General features: G+C 38.3%; 1 protein-coding gene across 3 annotated transcripts in view; it reads right to left on the bottom strand.

Moving 5' to 3' along the window:
- Nucleotides 1–12914: 12914 nt before the first annotated feature.
- LOC126486290 (thioredoxin reductase 2, mitochondrial) overlaps nt 12915–23251 on the bottom strand; it is a 63649-nt gene continuing 53312 nt past the window's right edge. For all 3 annotated transcript variants that reach the window (XM_050108940.1, XM_050108938.1, XM_050108939.1), the window contains 2 exons: nt 15564–15922; nt 12915–13765 (listed from right to left, as the gene is read on the bottom strand). In XM_050108940.1, coding sequence (XP_049964897.1) covers nt 13636–13765; nt 15564–15922 — 489 coding nt within the window. In that variant the 3' untranslated portion in view covers nt 12915–13635. The remainder of the gene's footprint in view (nt 13766–15563; nt 15923–23251) is intronic.

Genomic DNA, 23251 nt, shown 5'->3' with positions numbered 1-23251 from the left:
TGAAGAAGAATTACAGGATGTGTTGAATGGAACAACATTACCTTCTTTTGGTCAAGTTGTGCCACAAATTTTTTGTTTCCCCAATTCTACTCAGTATTTCCTCATTAATTATGTGATCGATCCATCTAATGTTCAGCAGTCTTCTTAGCACCACATTTTGAAAGCCTCTATGCCCTTTTTATCTGAACTGTTTATCTTTCATGTTTGACTTCCATACATGGCTACATTCCAGACAAATACATTCAGAAAAGACTTCCTAATACTTAAATCTATGTTCGATATTAACAGATTTCCCTTCTTCAAAAATGCTTTTCTTGCCATTGCCCGTTTACATTTTACATCCTCTACTTTGGCCATTGTCAGCTATTTTGCTGCCCAAACAGCGACTCTCATTTTCTACTTTAAGCATCTCGTTTCCTAATCTGATTCCCTTAGCATCAACTGACTTAATTCGACTAAATTCTATTATCCTTGTTTTGCTTTTTTGACGTTCATCTTATATTCTGCTTTCAAAATACTGTCCATTATATTCAACTGCTCTTCCAAGACCTTTGCTCTCTCTGACAGAATTACAATGTTATCGGCAAACCTCAAATTTTTATGTCTTCTCCCTGGACTTTGATTCCTACTCCAGATTTTTCTTTGGTTTCCTTTACTGCTTGTCCAGTGAACAGATTGAATAACATTGGGGATAAGCTACAACTCTGCCTCACTCCCTTCTCAACCACTGCTTCCCTTTCATGGCCCTTGACTCTTATTACTGCTGTCTGGTTTCTATACAGGATATTAATAGCCTCTTTCTCCTTGTGTTTTACCCCTGCTGCCTTCAGAATTTAAAAGAGTGTATTCCAGTCAACATTCTCAAAGCTTTCTCTAAGTCTAAAAATGCTATAAATGTAGGTTTGCCTTTACTTAGTCTGTCTTCTAAGATGAGCCGTAGGGTAAATACAGCCTTGCATGTTCCGACATTGCTCCAGAATTCAAACTGAACTACTTCGAGGTCTGTATCTACCAGTTCTTGGAGAAGATCAGACAAGCGCCGGCGAAAAGAGCGTTCCTGGTCAAGATAAGTCTACTAGTGTTAAACACAGGTCTTAATTTGAGGAAGAAATTTCAAAGAATTTGTGTTTGGAGCACAGCATTGTACAGCAGTGAGACATGGACTGTGGGAAAACCAGAACAAAAGAGGACAGAAGCATTTGAGATGTGGTGCTACAGAAGAATGATGAACATTGGGTGGACTGATAAGGTAAGGAATGAGGTAGTTCTCCAGTGAATCACCAAGGAAAGGAATGTATGGAAAACACTCACAAGAAGAAGGGATAGGATGATAGGACATCTGTTAAGACATTGGGGAATATCTTCCATGGTATTAGAGAGAGCTGTGGAGGGTAAAAACTGTACAGGAAGGTAGAGACTAATATGTCCAGTAAATAACTGAGGATGTAGGCTGCAAGTGCTACTTAGAGAATAACAGATTGGCACAGGAGAGGAATGCATGGCAGACAGCATCAAACCTTCCAGAAAACTGATGCAAAAAAAAAAAGACGGACATAAAAGTAGTATGGATAAAGTTTAAACAGATTGCAAATCACATTCTGGAGAAGTGTGTGTGTCAAGCAAATGGATTAAAGAAAGAAATGAACCACAATGGTTTAATAACAAAATTCGAAAATTGCTGGGGAAGCAGAGACTGCTGCATTCTCCGCCCAAAAAAAAAAAAAAAAAAAAAAAAAACGCAGATGATGATGATGACATGATGACATGCATGAACAAGTTATTAGAAATTGGTGCACCTGTAAAAATGATCAATGAGCAAAACAGGCAACTACTCTTGGTCATACCTCAGCAAAATATCTTTTCGAAAACCTGGGAAAATTCTGTTCCTATGTAAAATTGCTAAGTGGGTCGAAGCCTTCTATCCAGTAACTCACTGACAAGTGTGGTATGGTGATAGAAGACAGCAAAAGGAATGCAAAAGTTTTAAATTTCACATTTAAGAAAAAATTCACACAGGAGGATCATACTAACCTACCATTATTTGACTATTGTACAAACTCCTATATGAAAGATATAGTAACAGGCATCCCTGGTGTAGAGAAGCAATTGAAAGAGCTGGAAACAAATAAGCTGTCAGGTCCAGATGGAATCTCAGTTTGGTTTTACAGAGAATACCTTATTGCAATGGCTCCTTAGTTACTTAGCATTGATGAAGAATCTCTCACTCAGTGCAAACTCCCAACAAAATGGAAAAAAGCTGATGTGACTTCTGTATATAAGAAGGGTAGAAGAATGGACCTGCAAAATTATGGACCAATATCTTTAACATGTTTGCTGCAGAATTCTTGAACGCATTCTGAGTCTGAACATAATGCACTAATGGCCATTAAAATTGGTACACCAAGAAGAAATCCAGATAATAAACCGGTATTCATTGGACAAATATATTATACTAGAACTGACATGTGATTACATTTTCACACAATTTGGGTGCATAGATCCTGAGAAATCAGTACCCAGAACAACCACCTCTGGCTGTAATAATGGCCTTGATAGTCCTGGGTATTGAGTCAAACAGTGCTCGGATGGCATGTACTGGTACAGCTGCCCGTGCAGCTTCAACATGATACCACAGTTCATCAGGAGTAACTGGCGTATTGTGATGAGCCAGTTGCTTGGCCACCATTGACCAGATGTTTTCAATTGGTGAGAGATCTGGAGAATGTGCTGGCCAGGGCAAGAGTTGAACATTTTCTGTATCCAGAAAGGCCCGTACAGCACCTGCAACATGCAGTCGTGCAATGTCCTGCTGAAATGTAGGGTTTCGCAGAGATTGAATGAAGGGTAGAGCCACGGGTCATAACACATCTGAAATGTAACGTCCACTGTTCAAAGTGCTGTCAATGTGAACAAGAGGTGACTGAAACGTGTAACCAATGGCATCCCATACCATCACGCCGGGTGATAAGCCAGTATGGCGATGACGAATACACACTTCCAATGTGCGTTCACCGCGATGTCGCCAAACACGGATGCGAGCATCATGATGCTGTAAACAGAACCTGGATTCATCTGAAAAAATGAAGTTCTGCCATTCGTGCACCCAGGTTCATCGTTGAGTACACCATCGCAGGCTCTCCTGTCTGTGATTCAGCGTCAAGGGTAACCGCAGCTATGGTCTCCGAGCTGACAGTCCATGCTGCTGCAAACATCGTCCAACTGTTCGTGCAGATGGTTGTTGTCTTGCAAACGTCTCAATCTGTTGACTCAGGGATCGAGACGTGGCTGCACGATCTGTTACAGCCATGCAGGTAAGATGCCCGTCACCTTGACTGCTAGTGATACGAGGCCGTTGGGATCCAGCTTGGTGTTCTCTATTACCCTCCTGAACCCACCGATTCCATATTCTGCTAACAGTCATTGGATCTCGACCAACGCAAACAGCAATGTCGCGATACGATAAACCACGATCGCAATAGGCTACAATCCGACCTTTATCAAAGTTGGAAACATGATGGTACACATTTCTCCTCCTTACAAGCGGCATCACAACAACATTTCACCAGGCAACACTGGTCAACTGCTGTTTGTTTACAAGAAATCGGTTGGAAACTTTCCTCACGTCAGCACGTTGTAGGTGCCGCCACCGGCGCCAACCTTGTGTGAATGCTCTGAAAGGATAATCATTTGCATATCACAGCATCTGCTTCCTGTCGGTTAAATTTTGCGTCTGTAGCATATCATCTTCGTGGTGTAGCAATTTTAATGGCCAGTAGTGTAAATTTCTGAGAGACAGAATAGCTTCTGTCCACAAACCAGCGTGGATTTAGAAAGCATCACTTACGCGGATCTCCGATTGCCCTGTTCTCACATTATCCTGCAAACCCTGGATAACAGGCAATAGGCAGAGTCCATATTCCTAGATTTGTGGAAAGCATTTGACATGGTGTCCCATTTGACACAATGCTCCACTGCAGACTGTTAACAAAGGTACGAGCAACTGGGATGGGTTCCTAGACGTGTCAGGGGTTCAAAGATTTCTTAAGTAATAGAACCCAGTATTTTGTCCATGATGGCGAGCATTCATCAGAGACAAGTGTATTGTCAGGAGTGCCCCACGGATTTGCAACAAAATAGCAGCTTGCTGAGAAAAATGTAAGGTAATGCAGATGAGTAGGAAAAAACAATCCAGTAATACAGCATTAGTAGTGTTCTGCTCATACAGTCACTTCCATTAAATATCTAAGCACAAAGCTCCAAAGCAATATGAAATGGCACAAGCACAGATGGAAGGCAAATGGTTCACTTCAGTTTCTTAAGAGAATTTTAGGAAAGTGTGGTTCATCTATGAAGGAGACTGTGCGTAGAACACTAGTGCAATCAATTCTTGGGTACTGCTCCAATTTTTGGGAATCCCACATCAGATTAAAGGAAGATGTCAAAGCATTTCAGAGGGTTGCTACTAGATTTATCACCAGTAGGTCTGACGAACACACATTATTTTGCAGAACTCTATTAGGGTAACTTAGAGAACCGTTATTTGTAGGTGACCGCTGAACAATTATACTTACTGCAGTCAACATACATTCTGCATCAGAACCATGAAGACAAGATACAAAAAATTAGAGCTTGTATGGAGGCATACAGGCAGTCATTTTTCCATTGCTCTATTTGCAAGGGGAACAGGAAAGCAAGTGACTAGTAAGTATATGGTACCCTCCGCCAAGGACCATATGGTGGCTTACGAAGCATGTGTTTAAATGTAAATGTTGTCAGCTCTCAAGCTGACATCTACTATACGCAAATAATTTACACTCTTACAGACAGTGGAAAATATCTGTACATATGTTACGGTGTCACAGTTCAGTCCGGCAGTGGACGTGAGTTACGATGAGCTGGAGTCAGCAGATGGGATGCAGCCAAGGCTCATCATTATCCACTAGCACTAAATTATTGTTGTTACGGCCTTCTGTATATGTAATTAAAGGAATACTTAAACTCACTGGAATAGTGGGTTTTATCTCAACAATTACATTAGGCTGATGTATCCACTGCTGCACTAGGTCTTCAATTTTCCTTTACTTACCTTACTGAACATTTTAGTCACACAAGAGAACCTTGGTTTCTGGAGTGAATTCAAGTTCTTTATTGTATCATAGTAGTTTTCATACCTTATCTTATCTTATAGTTGTACCCTCCACATCAGTGATGTAATAGCTGTCATTTGTTTGTATGTTTGTGCATAGTCATTGTAGTTATGGCTGCAGCTCTGTTTTTTGTAAAACCTTACGAAGATTGCATGCATTTTCAAAGCAGAACTCTTGCTGACAAATGCATTGTGCACGGAATCCTCTCTCATGTTTTATCTGTAAAATGTTAAATATCAGGATTCTGTTTGTGCAGCATGTTTACATCTACCTATATTCTGCAAGCCACCGTGTGATATGTGGTGGAATGTAACTTTTGCCGCTACTAGTCTTTTCCTTCCTGTTTCACTCTCAAACAGAGCAAGTATAATTTACTTATTTATTTCTCTCTCTCTCTCTCTTTCCCCTTTTTGTAGCTAATGTGCACCAGTCTGGATGTCCACAATCAATAAAATTTTTAAAATCTGCTTCAACTTCATGAATTAATTTCATAGCTTCAGCAATATTTATATGCTGCAACCTAGTTTACACATGTTCTTGTTGTTTGATGCTGAACTTCTTGTCGTGAACTAAGATGGAGTGTAACATGATGACAAACTGACTCCTCAGTGTAGCATCAGATGATACAGTGTGTAATGTGAAGATGCTGACTAAACTGTGAGTTCTCAAAATTTCTGTTAGGGTTGAGCACCTATCTGAAACCTCACAGCAGGTGTGAAAAGAAGTTTTGTGTTGCACCTTGAGTGTCGAGAACAGAAGGAAGGAAGTTGTAACCTGCTAATTTCATTTAGTGCAAGTGAATCTATGGGATATATCTATTCATGGTTAGGAACCATTATTAGAATACATCACTTGCTAACACAAACAATATCATGGACTTTTATGAATCATTCTTGGTTTACTTGTCATGTCAAATCTTGGTACAGTTTCAAGCTTTTAACGAAATCCTTTATCGTCCGTGTCTCGGGAACAACTTCTGATAGCCATATATAGCCCACAGACTGCATGTGACTGATCGGTGTACATTGTCATAAAGTCATGCTGCCAGAAATTACATCAATACCTGTTGCTAGTGGTGCCACTGCTCGTAGCTTTGATGATGACGACGACGACGTTTGGTTTGTGGGATGCTCAACTGCGCCGTCATCAGCTCCCATACAAATTCCCCATCTGTACACAGTCCAACCTAGCCACTTTCACAAATGATGATGGAATGATAAGGACAACACAAGCACCCAGTCCCTGGGCAGAGAAAATCCCCAACCCAGACGGGAATGAAACCCAGGACCCCATAATCCAGATGTAGTAACACTAGCCACGAGACCACGAGCTACAGACATTGCAGCATTGAGAGTTCACTTCCAAGCACTACTACGGTAGTAGCCACTGTCCCGATTGAAATTGTTCTCACGTACTCTAATTTCTACAGCTTCATTTGTAACAGCATTCCAGTGCTTAGAAACCTGCTATAAGGTTTTAGTTTCCTCAAACATTATTCACAGTTTATTTGTGAGACTGTGTCCAGCTACTGCTTATTTCTCAAGTTCTTGATTTTTAATGTGCCTTTGGTATTATACACAGTGGCTAGTAACAGTATGGATAGGCTAACCAATGTAGTTGCTTCTGCACTCATCATAAATCTTATAAATTATAGGGACCGTGAGTGTCTAATCAGGCACAGCATCTCTTATCTTGTCCTATGCTTCTACATACTTTGATGTTATCAAAGAAGCAATGGAAATTAGAAAGTATGAGAACAGTTTTAATTGGAGCTGTGCCTATAGTCTTAGTAGTGAGTGGAAGTGTGCTCTTAATGCCGAGAAGAGAAATTAGCTGGATTGTTTACACTCCTATGAGAGCACTGACCCCACCAGCGCAGACACCCCCCCCCCCCCCTCCCTCCCCACACACACACACACACACACACACACACACACTCTCACTCTCACTCTCTCTCTCTCTCTCTCTCTCTCTCTCTCTCTCTGAGAGCATGGCTTAATGACAATGTACATTTGGTCAGTCAGAAGCCTTCTAGGGCTGTAAATGGTTACAACAGCGGCAACCACAACAGTTGGTAGTTCCTGACGAAGATGATGGAGGATTTCACAGAGAGCTGGAAACTGTACCAAGATGTGTCGCAAGTGAACTTCATAACACCGTGGACTGATGCAATATATCCATTGTGGATGTTACAGGTGCAGCCCTCTAGCTGCCATTTTTTAACCTATGGAACAGGAAGAGAAGTGATTGGCACCACTTTCTTGCCGCTAACTGCAATCACTGTTGCTAGGAACAGAGCTGCCCACTACCATTTCTGCACGTAATTACTTTTGGAAAGTGACAAAGTCATTGATCATTTCAGAAGATTTCCTCAGACTGCTTCATTCCTAACTGATTCAGTTCAGACCAGTTATCTTCACATATGTCTACACTGTTCTGTTTGAAAACATTCAGCTTCCCCAATTCCTTTCTTAGGTCATCTTTACATTTGCCCACTGTTACAGTTCACAAGATAAAGCCTCGCATAACAAAGACAGAAAAAGAGAGACTTTTCATCTGTTTGACATTACATGCACTGCTTTTTCTTTCTTTCACTTTATTTTTAAAACATCTTTTTGTGTCATGGAAATATGAATATTTGCATTTATTCTCCTTTGGAGAGGATTTTTTTTTGTTCATTTCTACAGACAAGGCAGCTACAGTATTAACACATAACTAAAAAAATATTAATCAGTCACTGATTAATAAAAACTAAGATGTATGTTTATTAAGCTACTTCCTTACAAGAGTGACAATTCACACTTAGTCTTTAATGAGTTCTACAAAGAGTCATGTTAAAAGCTTCATAGAGTGGATTTATAATGCAAGAAACACTGGAGAACAAACATACTGCAACAGTTTTTGGAGGAATATTATTATGGTAACAATACAGTCAAGAGAGGATTTTCGTGAGATTATTTAGGATCATTAAGTCACATGAGAGGCAATGTTGACTGAGAAGGAACAAATATGAACCAAACTAGATAAGATTTTCTTACTAGTTTCAGTTTGCAGTTTATACATGATGTCTATAATTAAAGTACCAGTATAGAAACTGGTATAGAAAGAGAACCCCTGCTCAGAATAGTGTCAAATTTGAACAGTATATTATTCACACAGTGAAAATTTGACCAATAATTGACACTGTAAGCATTGGAATATGCAAACCAACAGATGCACGGCACATGTCTGTTCCTCAGTTTGTTATCTGAGATGCCCAACGACCATCTCCATGAAGAAAAGCTCTTTTACAAGAACGGAGATAGTGCACCAGTAACCCTGCACAAGTTCGACACTCACGGGTATGAGGAAAGGTAATAGTCTGATGTCTGCCAAGGGTCTGGAGAAAAGAGTTACAAAATTCGAAGAGACATGTTCTTTTGAAGTACAATGCTGTAGATGGAGGAAAGCATTTGACCCAACGTCTTGCCAAAAATGTAGCTGCAGCATTGCAGGAGGGTTGAGCGATGGTGAGCAAATACGCAGTGCACAGGGGTGCGAGCACAGTGCCTAAAATCTGATGAAACATCCTGCATTGCTATCCATACAATATCATTGATGTTCAGGAGTTGTTTCCTGCTGACATACCAGCTACACAAAAATCTACCTGGAATTTCTTGCTCAGGTGGGAGTGGACAGTGAATGGCTACGGAACACTCTGGACAGATGAAGCCCATTTCTACCTCCACAGACATGTTGATACATAGAACTGCAGAATAAGGGCAATGAAAAATCCACATGTACATCAGCCGATACCACTACATAGAGCTGACTGTGTTGCAGGTCGACTTCATTGCTTATCGGAGGGCCGTATTATTATTATTATTATTTTTTTTTTCTTTACTTTCTCAGACGTTAAGTCTGGTTAAAAATGGGACGTGACGCGGACCTTGATCAAGCGTCACTTCCTTTTAACTGTACGGTATATGTTATATTGCATTTAGGAACTTTCGGGTAATTGAACATGTATCAATAATTACGGATTTCTGTAATTGTATATATAAGTTTGGATGTAGCTGTATTGTATTGATGTAATGGTGGATATTGTGTGGTATGACTCCTGTAGTTGATAGTATGATTGGTATGATGTCAACTTTATTCTGATGCCACATGTCCTTGACTTCCTCAGCCAGTTGGATGTATTTTTCAATTTTTTCTCCTATTTTCTTTTGTATATTTGTTGTATTGGGTATGGATATTTCGATTAGTTGTGTTAATTTCTTCTTTTTATTGGTGAGTACGATGTCAGGTTTGTTATGTGGTGTTGTTTTATCTGTTATAATGGTTCTGTTCCAGTATATTTGTATTCATCATTCTCCAGTACATTTTGTGGTGCATACTTGTATGTGGGAACATGTTGTTTTATTAGTTCATGTTGTATGGCAAGTTGTTGATGTATTATTTTTGCTACATTGTCATGTCTTCTGGGGTATTCTGTATTTGCTAGTATTGTACATCCGCTTGTTATGTGATCTACTGTTTCTATTTGTTGTTTGCAAAGTCTGCATTTATCTGTTGTGGTATTGGGATCTTTAATAATATGCTTGCTGTAATATCTGGTGTTTATTGTTTGATCCTGTATTGCAATCATGAATCCTTCCGTCTCACTGTATATATTGCCTTTTCTTAGCCATGTGTTGGATGCGTCTTGATCGATGTGTGGCTGTGTTAGATGATACGGGTGCTTGCCATGTAGTGTTTTCTTTTTCCAATTTACTTTCTTCGTATCTGCTGATGTTACATGATCTAAAGGGTTGTAAAGGTGGTTATGAAATTGCAGTGGTGTAGCCGATGTATTTATATGAGTGATTGCTTTGTGTATTTTGCTAGTTTCTGCTCGTTCTAGAAAGAATTTTCTTAAATTGTCTACCTGTCCATAATGTAGGTTTTTTATGTCGATGAATCCCCGTCCTCCTTCCTTTCTGCTTAATGTGAATCTTTCTGTTGCTGAATGTATGTGATGTATTCTATATTTGTGGCATTGTGAACGTGTAAGTGTATTGAGTGCTTCTAGGTCTGTGTTACTCCATTTCACTACTCCAAATGAGTAGGTCAATATTGGTATAGCATAAGTATTTATAGCTTTTGTCTTGTTTCTTGCTGTCAATTCTGTTTTCAGTATTTTTGTTAGCCTTTGTCTATATTTTTCTTTTAGTTCTTCTTTAATATTTGTATTATCTATTCCTATTTTTTGTCTGTATCCTAGATATTTATAGGCATCTGTTTTTTCCATCGCTTCTATGGAGTCACTGTGGTTATTCAATATGTAATCTTCTTGTTTAGTGTGTTTTCCCTTGACTATGCAATTTTTCTTACATTTGTCTGTTCCAAAAGCCATATTTATATCATTGCTGAATACATCTGTTATCTTTAGTAATTGGTTGAGTTGTTGATTGGTTGCTGCCAGTAGTTTTAGATCATCCATATATAGCAAATGTGTGATTTTGTGTGGGTATGTTCCAGTAATATTATATCCATAATTTGTATTATTTAGCATGTTGGATAGTGGGTTCAGAGCAAGACAGAACCAGAAAGGACTTAATGAGTCTCCTTGGTATATTCCACGCTTAATCTGTATTGGCTGTGATGTGATGTTATCTGAATTTGTTTGAATATTGAGTGTGGTTTTCCAGTTTTTCATTACTATGTTTAGAAACTGTATCAATTTAGGATCTACTTTGTATATTTCCAATATCTGTAGTAACCATGAGTGGGGTACACTATCATTGGCTTTTTGGTAATCAATGTATGCGTAGTGTAGCGACCTTTGTTTAGTTTTAGCTTGATATGTCACCTCTGTATCTATTATCAGTTGCTCTTTACGTCCTCGTGCTCCTTTGCAGCAGCCTTTTTGTTCTTCATTTATAATTTTGTTCTGTGTTGTATGTGTCATTAATTTCTGTGTAATGACTGAAGTTAATATTTTGTAGATTGTTGGTAGGCATGTTATGGGGCGATATTTAGCTGGGTTTGCTGTGTCTGCTTGATCTTTAGGTTTCAGATAGGTTATTCCATGTGCAAGTGTATCAGGGAATGTGTATGGGTCTGCAATGTAACTGTTAAATAATTTAGTTAGATGTGAATGTGTTGAGGTGAACTTCTTTAGCCAGTAATTTGCTATTTTATCATTTGCAGGGGATTTCCAATTGTGTGTAGAATTAATTGCTCGGGTGACTTCATGTTGCAAAATTATCACTTCAGGCATTTGTGGTATCGTCTTGTATGTGTCTGTTTCTGCTTGTATCCACCGTGCATGCCTGTTATGTTTTACCGGGTTTGACCATATGTTGCTCCAGAAGTGTTCCATGTCTGTTATGTTTGGTGGATTGTCTGTTTTAATGTGTGTGTTATCTATTGTTTGGTAAAATCTCTTTTGGTTTGTGTTGAATGTTTGGTTTTGTTTCCTTCTATTTTCACTCTTTTTGTATCTTCTAAGTCGTTTGGAGGTATTATTATTATTATTATTATTATTATTATTATTATTATTATTATTATTATCATCATCATCATCATTTTTGAGGAGATGAGCCCCGTTACCTGTACCATCATTGGTAAACACTGTTTTTTTTTGTGCACTAATGTCATTCCAGCCCCTGAACAGCATAAATGTATTGGTACGATCATTTTTATGCAAAACAGCACTCCTATGCACATTGCACAGCCAGTGAAGTGGCTACTTCAGAGGCATTTAGGAAATGCTAGAATTATCAACCTGGCCATCCAGGTCACCTGATCATAATCCAAGTGATTTTTGGCTGTGAGGTTATCTCAAAGATAGTGTGTTCAGTGCTTCCATTATGAATATAGCTGAATTGAAGGCACACATTGCACAACACATTCTGAACCTGACCCCCCCCCCCCCCCCCCCCACTCAAGACACACCAATCTGTGTGAAAACAGTGGACAGTACGTTGAAAATGTCTTACGTAAGTCTCACAACAATTAAAAACCAATGTCATTTTATTTCTTATGAAATTGTTAGCCCCAGAACAATTAAAAATCAGTTTTTCCCATCCGATGTGGATATGACCTTGCTGTGGTGTGTGAGCTTACTTAACTATTTAAAAAGCCACAATTGTTAACTGCCGAACTTGTGCAGTCATGCACATTGAATGGTATGGATAGTGTAATGTGCAACACAGACCATACCCATCATATTTCAATTCATCTGTTGTTTGTAGCCAACCTCACAGCACCGTCTATTGATAATTCCCCCACCACATCAGTAACAGGCTGTTCAAGTTTGATGTCTTTCTCAGCACTGGTTCTCTCTCTGCAGCATTCCAAAACCCTGTTTACTTTTACTCATTATCAGTGTTTTCCCCGCCAAATAGAAAAACTATTACTATCTTTGAAGTCTCCTTTTCTAATTTAATTCACTCAACTATTTTTTTCCTGCTTTCATCTTACAGTAAATAAGAGACATCAACAATTGTCATCTATGGTGCTATGCGTTCATCATTCCTTTTTAAATGTTTTGTATGCTTTCAAAGTCTGTAGTTGAAAAACTTTTTTCTTTTATTTGCGTCAGGGCTCACACTTCAATTGGGCAGTTGGGTATAGTTCATACTTCGTAAAAGATGCCTTCATACAAATTTTAGATGGCTTCACTTGCCCTTCATTCACAATGTTAAAAGAATGCAAATAAAAGTAATGTAACTTGACATACAAAAATTTAGTGGCTATACTGTGGGAAACTGGTACTAGGAAGATAAGAACACAACAGGAAACGGTTTTAGATACATTTATTTTACAACTGTAATTACAACATTTAAACAAGTAGTCTACAAAAATAAAAGTATTTTATGAAACTCAATCTGAAGATTTGAAGCAAGGGATTCAAATATAAATTGTCATTTTAAAATACTGATAATGGTACAGATCTACATCATATCTGAGACATTTCGTGCTTATGGCCAAGTTACATCATGAAACTTGTGTGTGTGTGTGTGTGTGTGTGTGTGTGTGTGTGTGTGTGTGTGTGTAAACACTCAAAATACTAGGAACTAAGCCTCCTTTTATTTAATACTAGATCACATCTGTGTAATAAAATTTGAGCACTAAGTATTTACACCATGATCCACCAACACTCATTCGAACAAAGCAAGAAAAAATTAATTAGCAACAGCTTTCAAACTGAAGTACATGCACCATGAAATCTTTTTTGCAACTTTTATGCCAGCTATAAAGTATCTCAAAATAAAAAATTGCTGAAGTAAGTTTCATACGAAGTTAAATGGCAAGAACAGTAGAACAATTCAGATAAATTTTTATTTATAATTAAAAATAATCGTTCCAAACAAACTGTAGAACAGCAGTTGAACTGCTTTGAATAGTGAAGTAACTTGGCCCATACTGTTATGTTGAAAGTAAGGGATGCCAGGCTGCATACTTTTAATGCAACCCAGGCTTTTGTATATACTCCAAATCCTGTTTTTTTTTCTCTTCTCTAGCTGCAACAAGCCTGAGGAGTAGGATCCAGACCAGAGCGTTTTGTTATGTAGAGCCTTGTAAACTCTTCTGCAGTTGTTGGATGAATACCCACAGTGGTTACCAATTTGTCCATAGTGAGACCACACCTGAAAAACAAACTCTGTTTCACAAAACAGGGTCAACTCTGCTCAGATGCTAGATAGCAATTTCAAAACAAATTACAACAGGTGGGGTTAGGGTTCTGATACCTTAAGGTATTCAAAGCAAGAGAGGATGTATAAATCACACTAGTCTGAGAAAAGTCAGTTTCATCTCATGTACTCTGCAACATATTGTACACTGGATGAAATAGGGTAATCTTACTGCATCAGCAACATTTTTCCTATTCCACTCAAGTAAAAAGTGAGCAAAAATGACTGTTTACAGGCCTCAGTACATGTCCAAGAAAATCTCTTACCATATTCTCATGATCCTGATGTGAAATGCCGAAATGGTATAAATAGAGTTGCTGCAGAGTCCTCATGAAATGCTTCTCTTAATACATCCAAACACACTGTTTCACAAGGACACCATTCTTCCAAGTATTTCCACTGAATACCATCAGTATGTGTGTTTTACTTTCATATGGGCTTTACGATCAGTTGTGATCCTATAATACGGGACTTTATTTGACATCTAATGTCTTTATTTTGTGAAGACTCCAAATGTTCATTGAGTACTATCCCAGAATTTGTCACACCAGTATCCTGTAAGTGGTTTTCTTTAGATGTTACTCTTCTCCAGGACCTTCCACACTGTGACAATGATTCTGCATTTCCCTACACTCATTCAGTGACTATACTATACAGTACACAGCACCATTGGCAATGAACAATTGGAGTGGTTCTGAACATCTCATAAATTTTTTTCATACACAGAGAACATTATCGCTTCGCTCAGCTTTCTTGTGGCACAGCAGATCTTACTTTGTTTTCTACTGAATGTAACCATCCTGCATAACGTAACAGGTTCTAGTGGTCAAAACTAATTCGAGCATGTAACGTACATGCTGAAACTCCTTAAGATTGTATCTTGGTTCTCAACAATAGGGTACAGTGTTTAACATATACCAAAGGCCCTGAAAGTTCATGTGCTGTATCATTTGCAACATGAAGTGTGTTAAAAAGCAAACTGTGGATTCCAGTTATTTTTCATGAATCTGTACTGATTCTTTGAGGGAACAATTTCCTCCAGGAATGCGATTGCATTTAACATAAAAGTAAGCTCAGGGGTCTTCATCTTTCTTAAAAACAAGTCATGTGCTACTAGTTGATGTGAAAAGATGTTCAGTATGAATGAAGCGAATTCTGCAGAGTATTCAATACAAAGTCTGCTTCTATCAACGTATGGCACATTGTTTGCTTTGAGTGCTCTTTTTTTTCTTTTCTTTAATACTAGGAGATCTTATTTCAAAACACAAACTTGCAAGTTTATGCAGCAGTTCAACAGCGGTATTGTAGTAGATATTTCTTACTTAATATAATTTTAAAGCTTAGTATGTATTTACTGAGATTGTAATCTCTCTATACTTAGACCACTGAGTTTCTGAGATTGTTTTCCATTTCATACTTTAAGTACAGTGTTAGTGACTGTTTATCAGTCCCACAAATCACAAAAATAAGTAGGTACACTTTATGCTTTTAACTCCATTTGGTTTTCTTTGCCTCTGTTGCCAACACTTGGCAAGTTAAGCAATACGGAAGTACAGCAGTCAATATACTTCAGAATTTTGAGTTTGTTTCAGTTACCAGAAATCAAATACTTAAAATGGTCTAGTATACAGTAAAATGCATTTCTACATATGAAATATGCCATCAGTAGCAAATGTAGCCCTTACATTAGGTTAAATTTACATTACAGGCAAATGTTATTCATAAAAAATTACCGAATAAAAAAATTACTTACTTTACTGCAGAGGCAAATCCTTGGATAACCTCACCAGCGTGGGGACCTACAAAATGCATTCCCAACACTTTCTGTGGTGATTCACGAAGGGAGACTACTTTGACGTAACAACGAGCAGGATTCCTTTGTGGTATGAAGAACTCTGTAGGCTTATAAAAAGCATGGAATACTTCAATCTTATCAGCACCAAATCTTTCTAAAGCTTTTTCCTCACTGAGACCCACTGTCCCATACTCAAGGGGTGTAAACACAGTTGTTGCCACATTTTCATAGTCCATTGTATGTGTGCTGTCAGTAAATAGCCGCTGTGCTAATAATTTACCAGCATGGATTGCCACTGGAGTGAGTTCTGGTTTCTCCTATATAAAGAAACAAACACAACTTATCAGGCCAACAGTAGTTAATTGAATGTAAATGGGACTGCTAAGTCCCTCATTTCTCTTATACATAGAGAGTACTGGCAGCTTCAATATTTGAATTACCATGTAAGTAGTTTTATCAAGATTAAGCTGTGCCATACAAAATATTGTACTCCCACAACCACAGCCCCAGTCACTCCAAAATTATTTCTTTTCACACATATTCCTCATCTGGTAGAAATTAGTCACTGCTATGAAACAAAAGTTGTGTAAAGTTATTGGGGGACAGAAAAAGTCATTATCTGAATGTTGTTATGTCATAATCAATGTTAGCATGTAGCACATCTTTATTTATGTACAAAATAAGAAGGGAAAAAGTTGGAAGTGTATGAAAGTAGATAAATACGATGTTATTTACAAACTTTCTCACAAGGTTTTGTGAAACCCTACCAGTTATTAGTCTTATTTAGTAATCTCTCAATTAACATGGGGCTACATGGACCCAAGACTGCACAGTGAACCAAAAACATGGATTATCCGAAACACACATGGCTTTACTGAAAACTGCAAATGAGGACTCATCTAATAAAGTGATAATAACTTCACTATATAAAAAAGTATTGAGTGCAGTTATTTTGGCTACCCACACAAGAGAACTGGACAAGAAATGCTGGAGAGGTATAGTCTGTGAACTGAAAAGTCAGCAGTGCTCATTGTGGGGGAAGTTGCCTATCCTGGAAGAATGCTGCCGTACAGGATGACAGAGAATCTGTTTCCATCTGGCCGTATCTAACAGTTTGCAATGATTTACATAGATTTTGTCAATCTGTGTTTCTTGCATTAGTATCTGTTTCCCGCATAGTGCCAACACACACTGTGGAAAATAAACACCCTCTCTGCATGTCTGAGTGGTGTCACCAGCGATTCACAAGGTGCACTGCAAAGAGTCAGTATAAAATTGACACCCTGTGGTTGCTACTTGTGACTGTGGGGAATCACCTGCTCACTCTTCAGTTTGCAAATCTATGAAGGACTGAAGTAAGTTCATGACCACAATCCAGCGACCTACCTTCCCTCACACTTCTACACTCCCCTGTTACATACCCAGAGCACAATTTATCCATGAATGTGGCTTTACTACACACAGACATGGTACACATATTTATTTAATATTTGTTCCTAACCCACTTCATTTAACAGTGGACATTAATTTTAGCATTAAAACATTACCTTTAATAATCTGCACTTTTTCCATACCCTGCAATGCCAAAGTCGTCACTTCGGGGGAAGAAATGAATATTATCTTTTTTGCTGGAAATTTAATTAAGTATAACCTTCACTAGAAGCCAAGATTCTCATGTTATTCTAGAAAAACAGCAACCTTCAAATGCCCCCCCTCCCTCCTCCCATCCCACATGCTCGGGATTTTTAATATGTTGTACATAGCACTCCCTCCCACCACTGTACAAAATGTTTGTGACTATACAACTTTTCTGCTAATTTTCCTTTATTGTCTTTACCACAGGAGACAAACACACACACAGAAAATAAGCCACCAACATGTTACAAGGGAAGTGTCCCCACATTTAATGAAACATGAAATCAGAAACAGAAAAATATTTGCGGGATGCCCAACAGTGGGACTGAACCCCGCATCAACCTCTGATGCTAGAACATGAGTCACATGTGTTATAGTGCACTCTGTATGAAAATATTTATTCTACTTTCAAAAGAATATTTCAAGGTTTCATTTTCTTTCTTCTTTTTCTAGAAGTTACTGAGCTCTGCATGGACAATCTGGAAACCAGATGTTCTGCACCTGGATAATGAAGAGCTCCCTGTATGTCAGATTTTTGCCAGTGCCCAGTTTTGTAAGAAATTTTCATACACTACAAGATGAACTGATGCCCACTGCTGTGGTGAGCGCAATTTTGTACAATTTCACACCAACGGACTGAATGATGATGTTTTTGTACCTTATTTTAACAACATACCAACTTTGAACTAACAGCTTTCCAGAGAAACATTCAAAGGAGTACAGTATACAATTAGTTAATTCAATACTCGCAAACTCTCAATATTTGAGTACTTAAGCATATTCTTACACAATTTGTCAATACATTAAAAGGGCTATTGCAACGAATATGAATATTGGCTGATCAGAGCCACTGAATGCTGGTTATAGTTATGGTGAGATAAATGTACTAACCGATCTTCGATCGTATGAAATGATTGATTCCCAAGTTGAAGATTCAAAACCCAGAAATCCACTACCATACAGCTATACAAAAATGTATAAATGTCAACATATATTAACACTTAATGTAATTACGATGATCATTAGGGACTTCTTAAAAAGATATGCAATGATAAACAATTATTTGTACTTTATTTTTGAAGTGTACTTGCTGCCTGGATCTACAGAACACGAACTAAACCAATAAATAAAATAAAAAAGTCAGGGACTGGAATGGAATGGAGTACAAGGAAGCTGGAAGTTAAATGCTTAGTGGAGAAAAAGGCTGGAAAGATTGGAGGGCTTTGGTTTGTTATTGTCAAGAGCATGGTCTGAGATAGCTAGACAGCCAGCAATGCAACAAGAAGCACAAAATTATTAGACCATAACTGCTTAATAATAATAATAATAATAATAATAATAATAATAAATAGTTAACAGCAGGACCAGTATGATTAGTAAGACAATTATGAGGGGAAATTCTGCCCATTACAGCTGTTCTACAGTGACTCTAGACTTAGATGTATTCTTTACTAACAATAAATATGGATCTCTACGGCACCTGTTTGTTTGCACAATTACCAAGGAAAATAATAAGGCTACTACTACATCACCTCAATATTTTATAGTCAAGAAGAAATAACAGCATAATAGTCATTTTAATGAAGAAAAGATCATGCAACTGCAACAGTCACTAGGTTACACATGGGGTCATGGTGAAATACTGCATTAACATGCAACTTCCTTCTTCCCTTTCTGACGGTTTCCGCTATTATTCATTCACACAGTGACTGACAGATACATGGTCTCTCACACGCTCAGTAACAGGAGAGGAGAAATTTTTTCAGAGTGTAAATTTCTAATAGATAGATAGAGTCGGCTTTCTACTTGGATTCAGTCTTACACCTTGTTTGGGATGAAACATTTTGGAGTTTGACAGACGAAACAAATTAATAGGGCAACATCTGGAAGTTGCATAGGACTGACAGGAAATTTATTTTTCACTTTTAAAAGTTTCAGTTCCTTCTAGTGCAATTATCAATATCAATGAGACAATTAGGATTTTTATGTAATAAATTTGAAAGGTGTTTTGTCAAAAGATACCAAGAAAGTTAATGAAATATCAGAATCTAAGACAAAAGAAATGTGATTACCCAACATGCAATATAAAAGCAAGGAGTAGTAACACATTATCTTTCAGTTTAATGCCACAGTAAAAACAATTTGCAACCAATAAGTTTTACTTTATGCAGAGAATGTTCTAGAAGTTACTTGTATTTACACACCAGAAAGTTATTTTCTGTTGTCCAGGGGCACTACTCATTTCTTGATACTAGTGCTACGACTGTGTACCCATGTAGCTACCGTATTTACCCGAGTATAAGACAAGCCTCAATATAAGATGACTCTTGTTTTTTTTAAAGATGTTCCTTGAGAATTTTTTAAAAATATATTCTGTCTAATCAAACTTAAAAACTTACATTAACATATGGTATCGGCTTAAAAAGTAACATTACACCTTTTCTAAACTTAGGTCATTTATTCATTTTGATAATACAAAGCGTAATAAAATAGGCAAAAAGAAATCGTTTACATTTTTTTTATTTTTACTGGCTTTTTTGTTTATTTATCCTGCCGCCTGCTATATCACTAAAACAACAACAACAACAACAACAACAATAATAATCATCGTCATCCTCAGCCTAACAGGACAGCTGTGAAACTTATATCTTTGTTGTCACAAATATTTGACTATTTCTTCTGAATATGTTGCAATTTCAGAGGTTGTGGTTGGGTGGGAAGCAAAAAAACAAAACAGTGCATTTCACTTCTATACTGACTTGAGAACTGTTACAGTGTTTGTTGCTTCCAAACATACAGTCTACCCACCACTCTCTCATAGGCTTTGAAGAACCAGCAGCTCACACATCCCCCGTCATTCCCACCATACCACATGGTGAGCATATTGCTGCATGAAATGCGGAAGTATGTCACTGGCCCCATCTTTGGCATCCCTTGCAGAATTGTATGCTATACTGAGCATATGCCAAATTTTAAAGTCAGTATGATTCAGAGTATAAACAAATTCAGTCAAACTGCAGTTTCAACTTTGTACAAGTTCATAAAAAGCCAAAGTATGCAGAACAGATTCCCATAGTTAGTAACATAATGAAATTTGCTGCCCTCTCATCACTCCCCATCCTGCAGTCAACGTAGTTCTCAGCCAACCTTTCCATAGTGCTGTGTTTGCACAATAGTGAAACACGGAGGGCAATATCCTCTAGCGAACAGGTCATATGTAATAACAGCAACTAATACATAAACAAAAGATTGCAATCACAATTCAGTGCAATTCTTGAACTTTTGCTCATCACACGATATAGTGCCATCTGTTGGTACTATCTCCACAACAGGTCTTTTCACTGTAATTTATTCTTGTGATATCAAGTTCAGTCAGTGGAATGTGATTTATTTCATCTGTTAAGACATTTAATTCATGACTAATTTCCATTCTCATTTCATCTTAATTTCATCATCCTGCTCTAAAGCTGATGATATTTTTCCCCGGTATTCTAACATGTGAACAATGACCAAATTTCTCATTTTCAACTCACTCAGTCATTACACTTTCTCACAACCAAATAGAATACTTGGGTTCACAATCAAGTAAAGGATTTTGTAGGACAAGATTTTCGCTTTTGAATGTTACCTTACTTGAAAACTAGCAGAAATGAACAGTATGTATATGGTATCCATAAATGCTTGAGAGCTTCCACTGCAGACCTGTTCAAACACAACAAAATTTTGTAAGTTAATAGCATTAAATTCTATTTCCTCCTGTGTTTCACAAAATCCTCAATTTTTGAAGCAGAGTGTTAGATTGTTGTAGTGCCTAGCTCAGTTTCTCACACATCCATCCATTGCACTAGTGTCGCAAGTTAAATGTCACGTGATTGATTGATACTATATTGAGCATGTATGCGTATTGGGGAATCTTGAGCCTAGGGCTGTGTTTGATCGCGACTAACTGCTTGGACAATTCAGTCACAGTCACAGTCCAGGAAATCTCAGGTTCTTTTTGACTTTTTGATCGGCCTGCTATCTAGTGACTTTTATTGGTACTATCACAATGACCTGTCTTTGCGTTTTCAATGCATTGTGGATTTTAAGAATAAAAGTAACTGTGAAACAAAGACTGAAATATCTTCTACGGAGCAGGTCACGCATAACAATGCCAGCTAATAAATAAATAAATAAAAGATTACAAACATGATTGTAATTCCCAAGCTTTCGCGTGACCAGCAGTCTAGCGAGGCCTTTCCAAATAAATAAAAAAAATACTCCCCAAGAGGTGGCAGGGGAACACGCACGCACGCACACACACACAAGGATTTAACTTTCACAAGCTTTTGGAGCCAGTTGCTCCTTCTTCTGGCAGAAGAGTTGAAGGGGAAGGAAGAGGGGTGAAGGAAAAGGACTGATAAGGTTTACATGAGTACAGTTTCAAAAAGTCACCCAGAACCCCAGGTCAGGGGAGACTTACCGGACAGGATGAGAAGGAAAGACTGATTGTTGGTGATTGCACTGGATAAGATTTGAAAACCTGAGTGCTTAAAGGTGGAAGAGAAGGTAATATGCAAGACAGAGATTACTACTAAAATGTCGGGCACGAGTTAATAAGAGTGAAAAGCTAAGTGCATTAAACGTAACAAAGGTGGGAAGGTGGACAGCAAAATATAGACAACCCAGAAAATGAAAGACGGAGAAAACTGAAATAGCGTGAAGAAAGGGGTAGTTACTGTGAATAAATGCTGAGAGAGAGGAAATTAACACAAATTAATGCCAGGTGGGTGGCAGGTGCTAATGACATGTTGTAGAGCTAGTTCCCACCTGCAGAGTTCTGAGAAAATAGTGTCTGGGGGAAGAATCCAGATGGCGCGTGTGGTGGAACACACACCAAGGTTGGGGGTTGGGTTGTTTGGGGGGAAGAGACCAAACTGTGAGGTCATCGATCTCATTGAATTAGGGAAGGACGGGGAAGGAAGTCAGCTGTGCACCCTTTCAAAGGAACCATCCTGGCATTTGCTTGGAGCGATTTAGGGAAATCATGGAAAACATAAATGAGGATGGCTGGAATGGGATTGAACCATTGTCCTAACCACTGCACCACCTCACTCTGTGGGCACCGAGGTAATGACTATCATGTTGCACAGCATGCTCAGCAACAGGATGGTGTGTGTTGCCTGTATACACCCTCTGCCTATGCTCATTCATTCTGACTGATAACTGAGCTGTAGTCATGCTGATGTAAAAGGCTTAACAGTGTTTACAAATAGCTGGTATATGACGTGTCGTTTCACAGGTGGCTTTCCCTTTGATAGTATATGTTTTGCCAGTTACAGGGCTGGAATATGTGGTGGTACGAGGGCGTATAGGGCAAATCTTGCACCAGGGACAGTCACAGGGGTAGGAGCCATTGTGTAGGGAGAGGGGTGCTGAAGGAGCATAGGGTCTGATAAGGACATTGCAGAGATTGGGAGGGTGGTGAAAAGCTATTCTAGGTGTGGTGGGGAAAATGTCTGACAGAATTTCTAAACTGCACTCTTTCCCTAAACCTCTCCAATCCTTTTCCTTCACCCCTCTTCCTCTCCCTGCAACTCTTCTGCCAGAAGAAGGAGCCGAGCCACTGGCTCTGAAAGCTTGTGAAAGTTATATCCTTTGTGTGTGTGTGTGTGTGTGTGTGTGTGTGTGTGTGTGTGTGTTCCCCTGTTGCCACTTGGTGAGTAGATTTTTTTTATCTGTCCATTTACACTTATTATCAGTAATTGATTATTTTCATTATTATAACTGTACATGAAGATAGAAAAAAAAGAAAAACCTAATTTCTGATCTTATTTTCCAGTGCATAAGAAAAAATGATTATTTTTTAATATCTTTTATCAATTTTATTTGTACTTTGTACCACTGGTGGACTAGGCCCCTTGGAAACCCTGAAGAGAGAAACTAAATGAGGCCTCCAGTCTGCTTAGAAACTGATGTATTTGTAGCGTACATTTTGTAAAAATTGAATATTATACAAGTAATGATTAACA

This window comes from Schistocerca serialis, chromosome 1, assembly GCF_023864345.2.
Source record: "Schistocerca serialis cubense isolate TAMUIC-IGC-003099 chromosome 1, iqSchSeri2.2, whole genome shotgun sequence".
Classification (NCBI taxonomy): Eukaryota; Metazoa; Arthropoda; class Insecta; order Orthoptera; family Acrididae; genus Schistocerca; species Schistocerca serialis.
The sequence above is the reverse complement of the archived record's forward strand: the minus strand, read 5'-3'. Positions and strand labels throughout refer to the sequence as shown.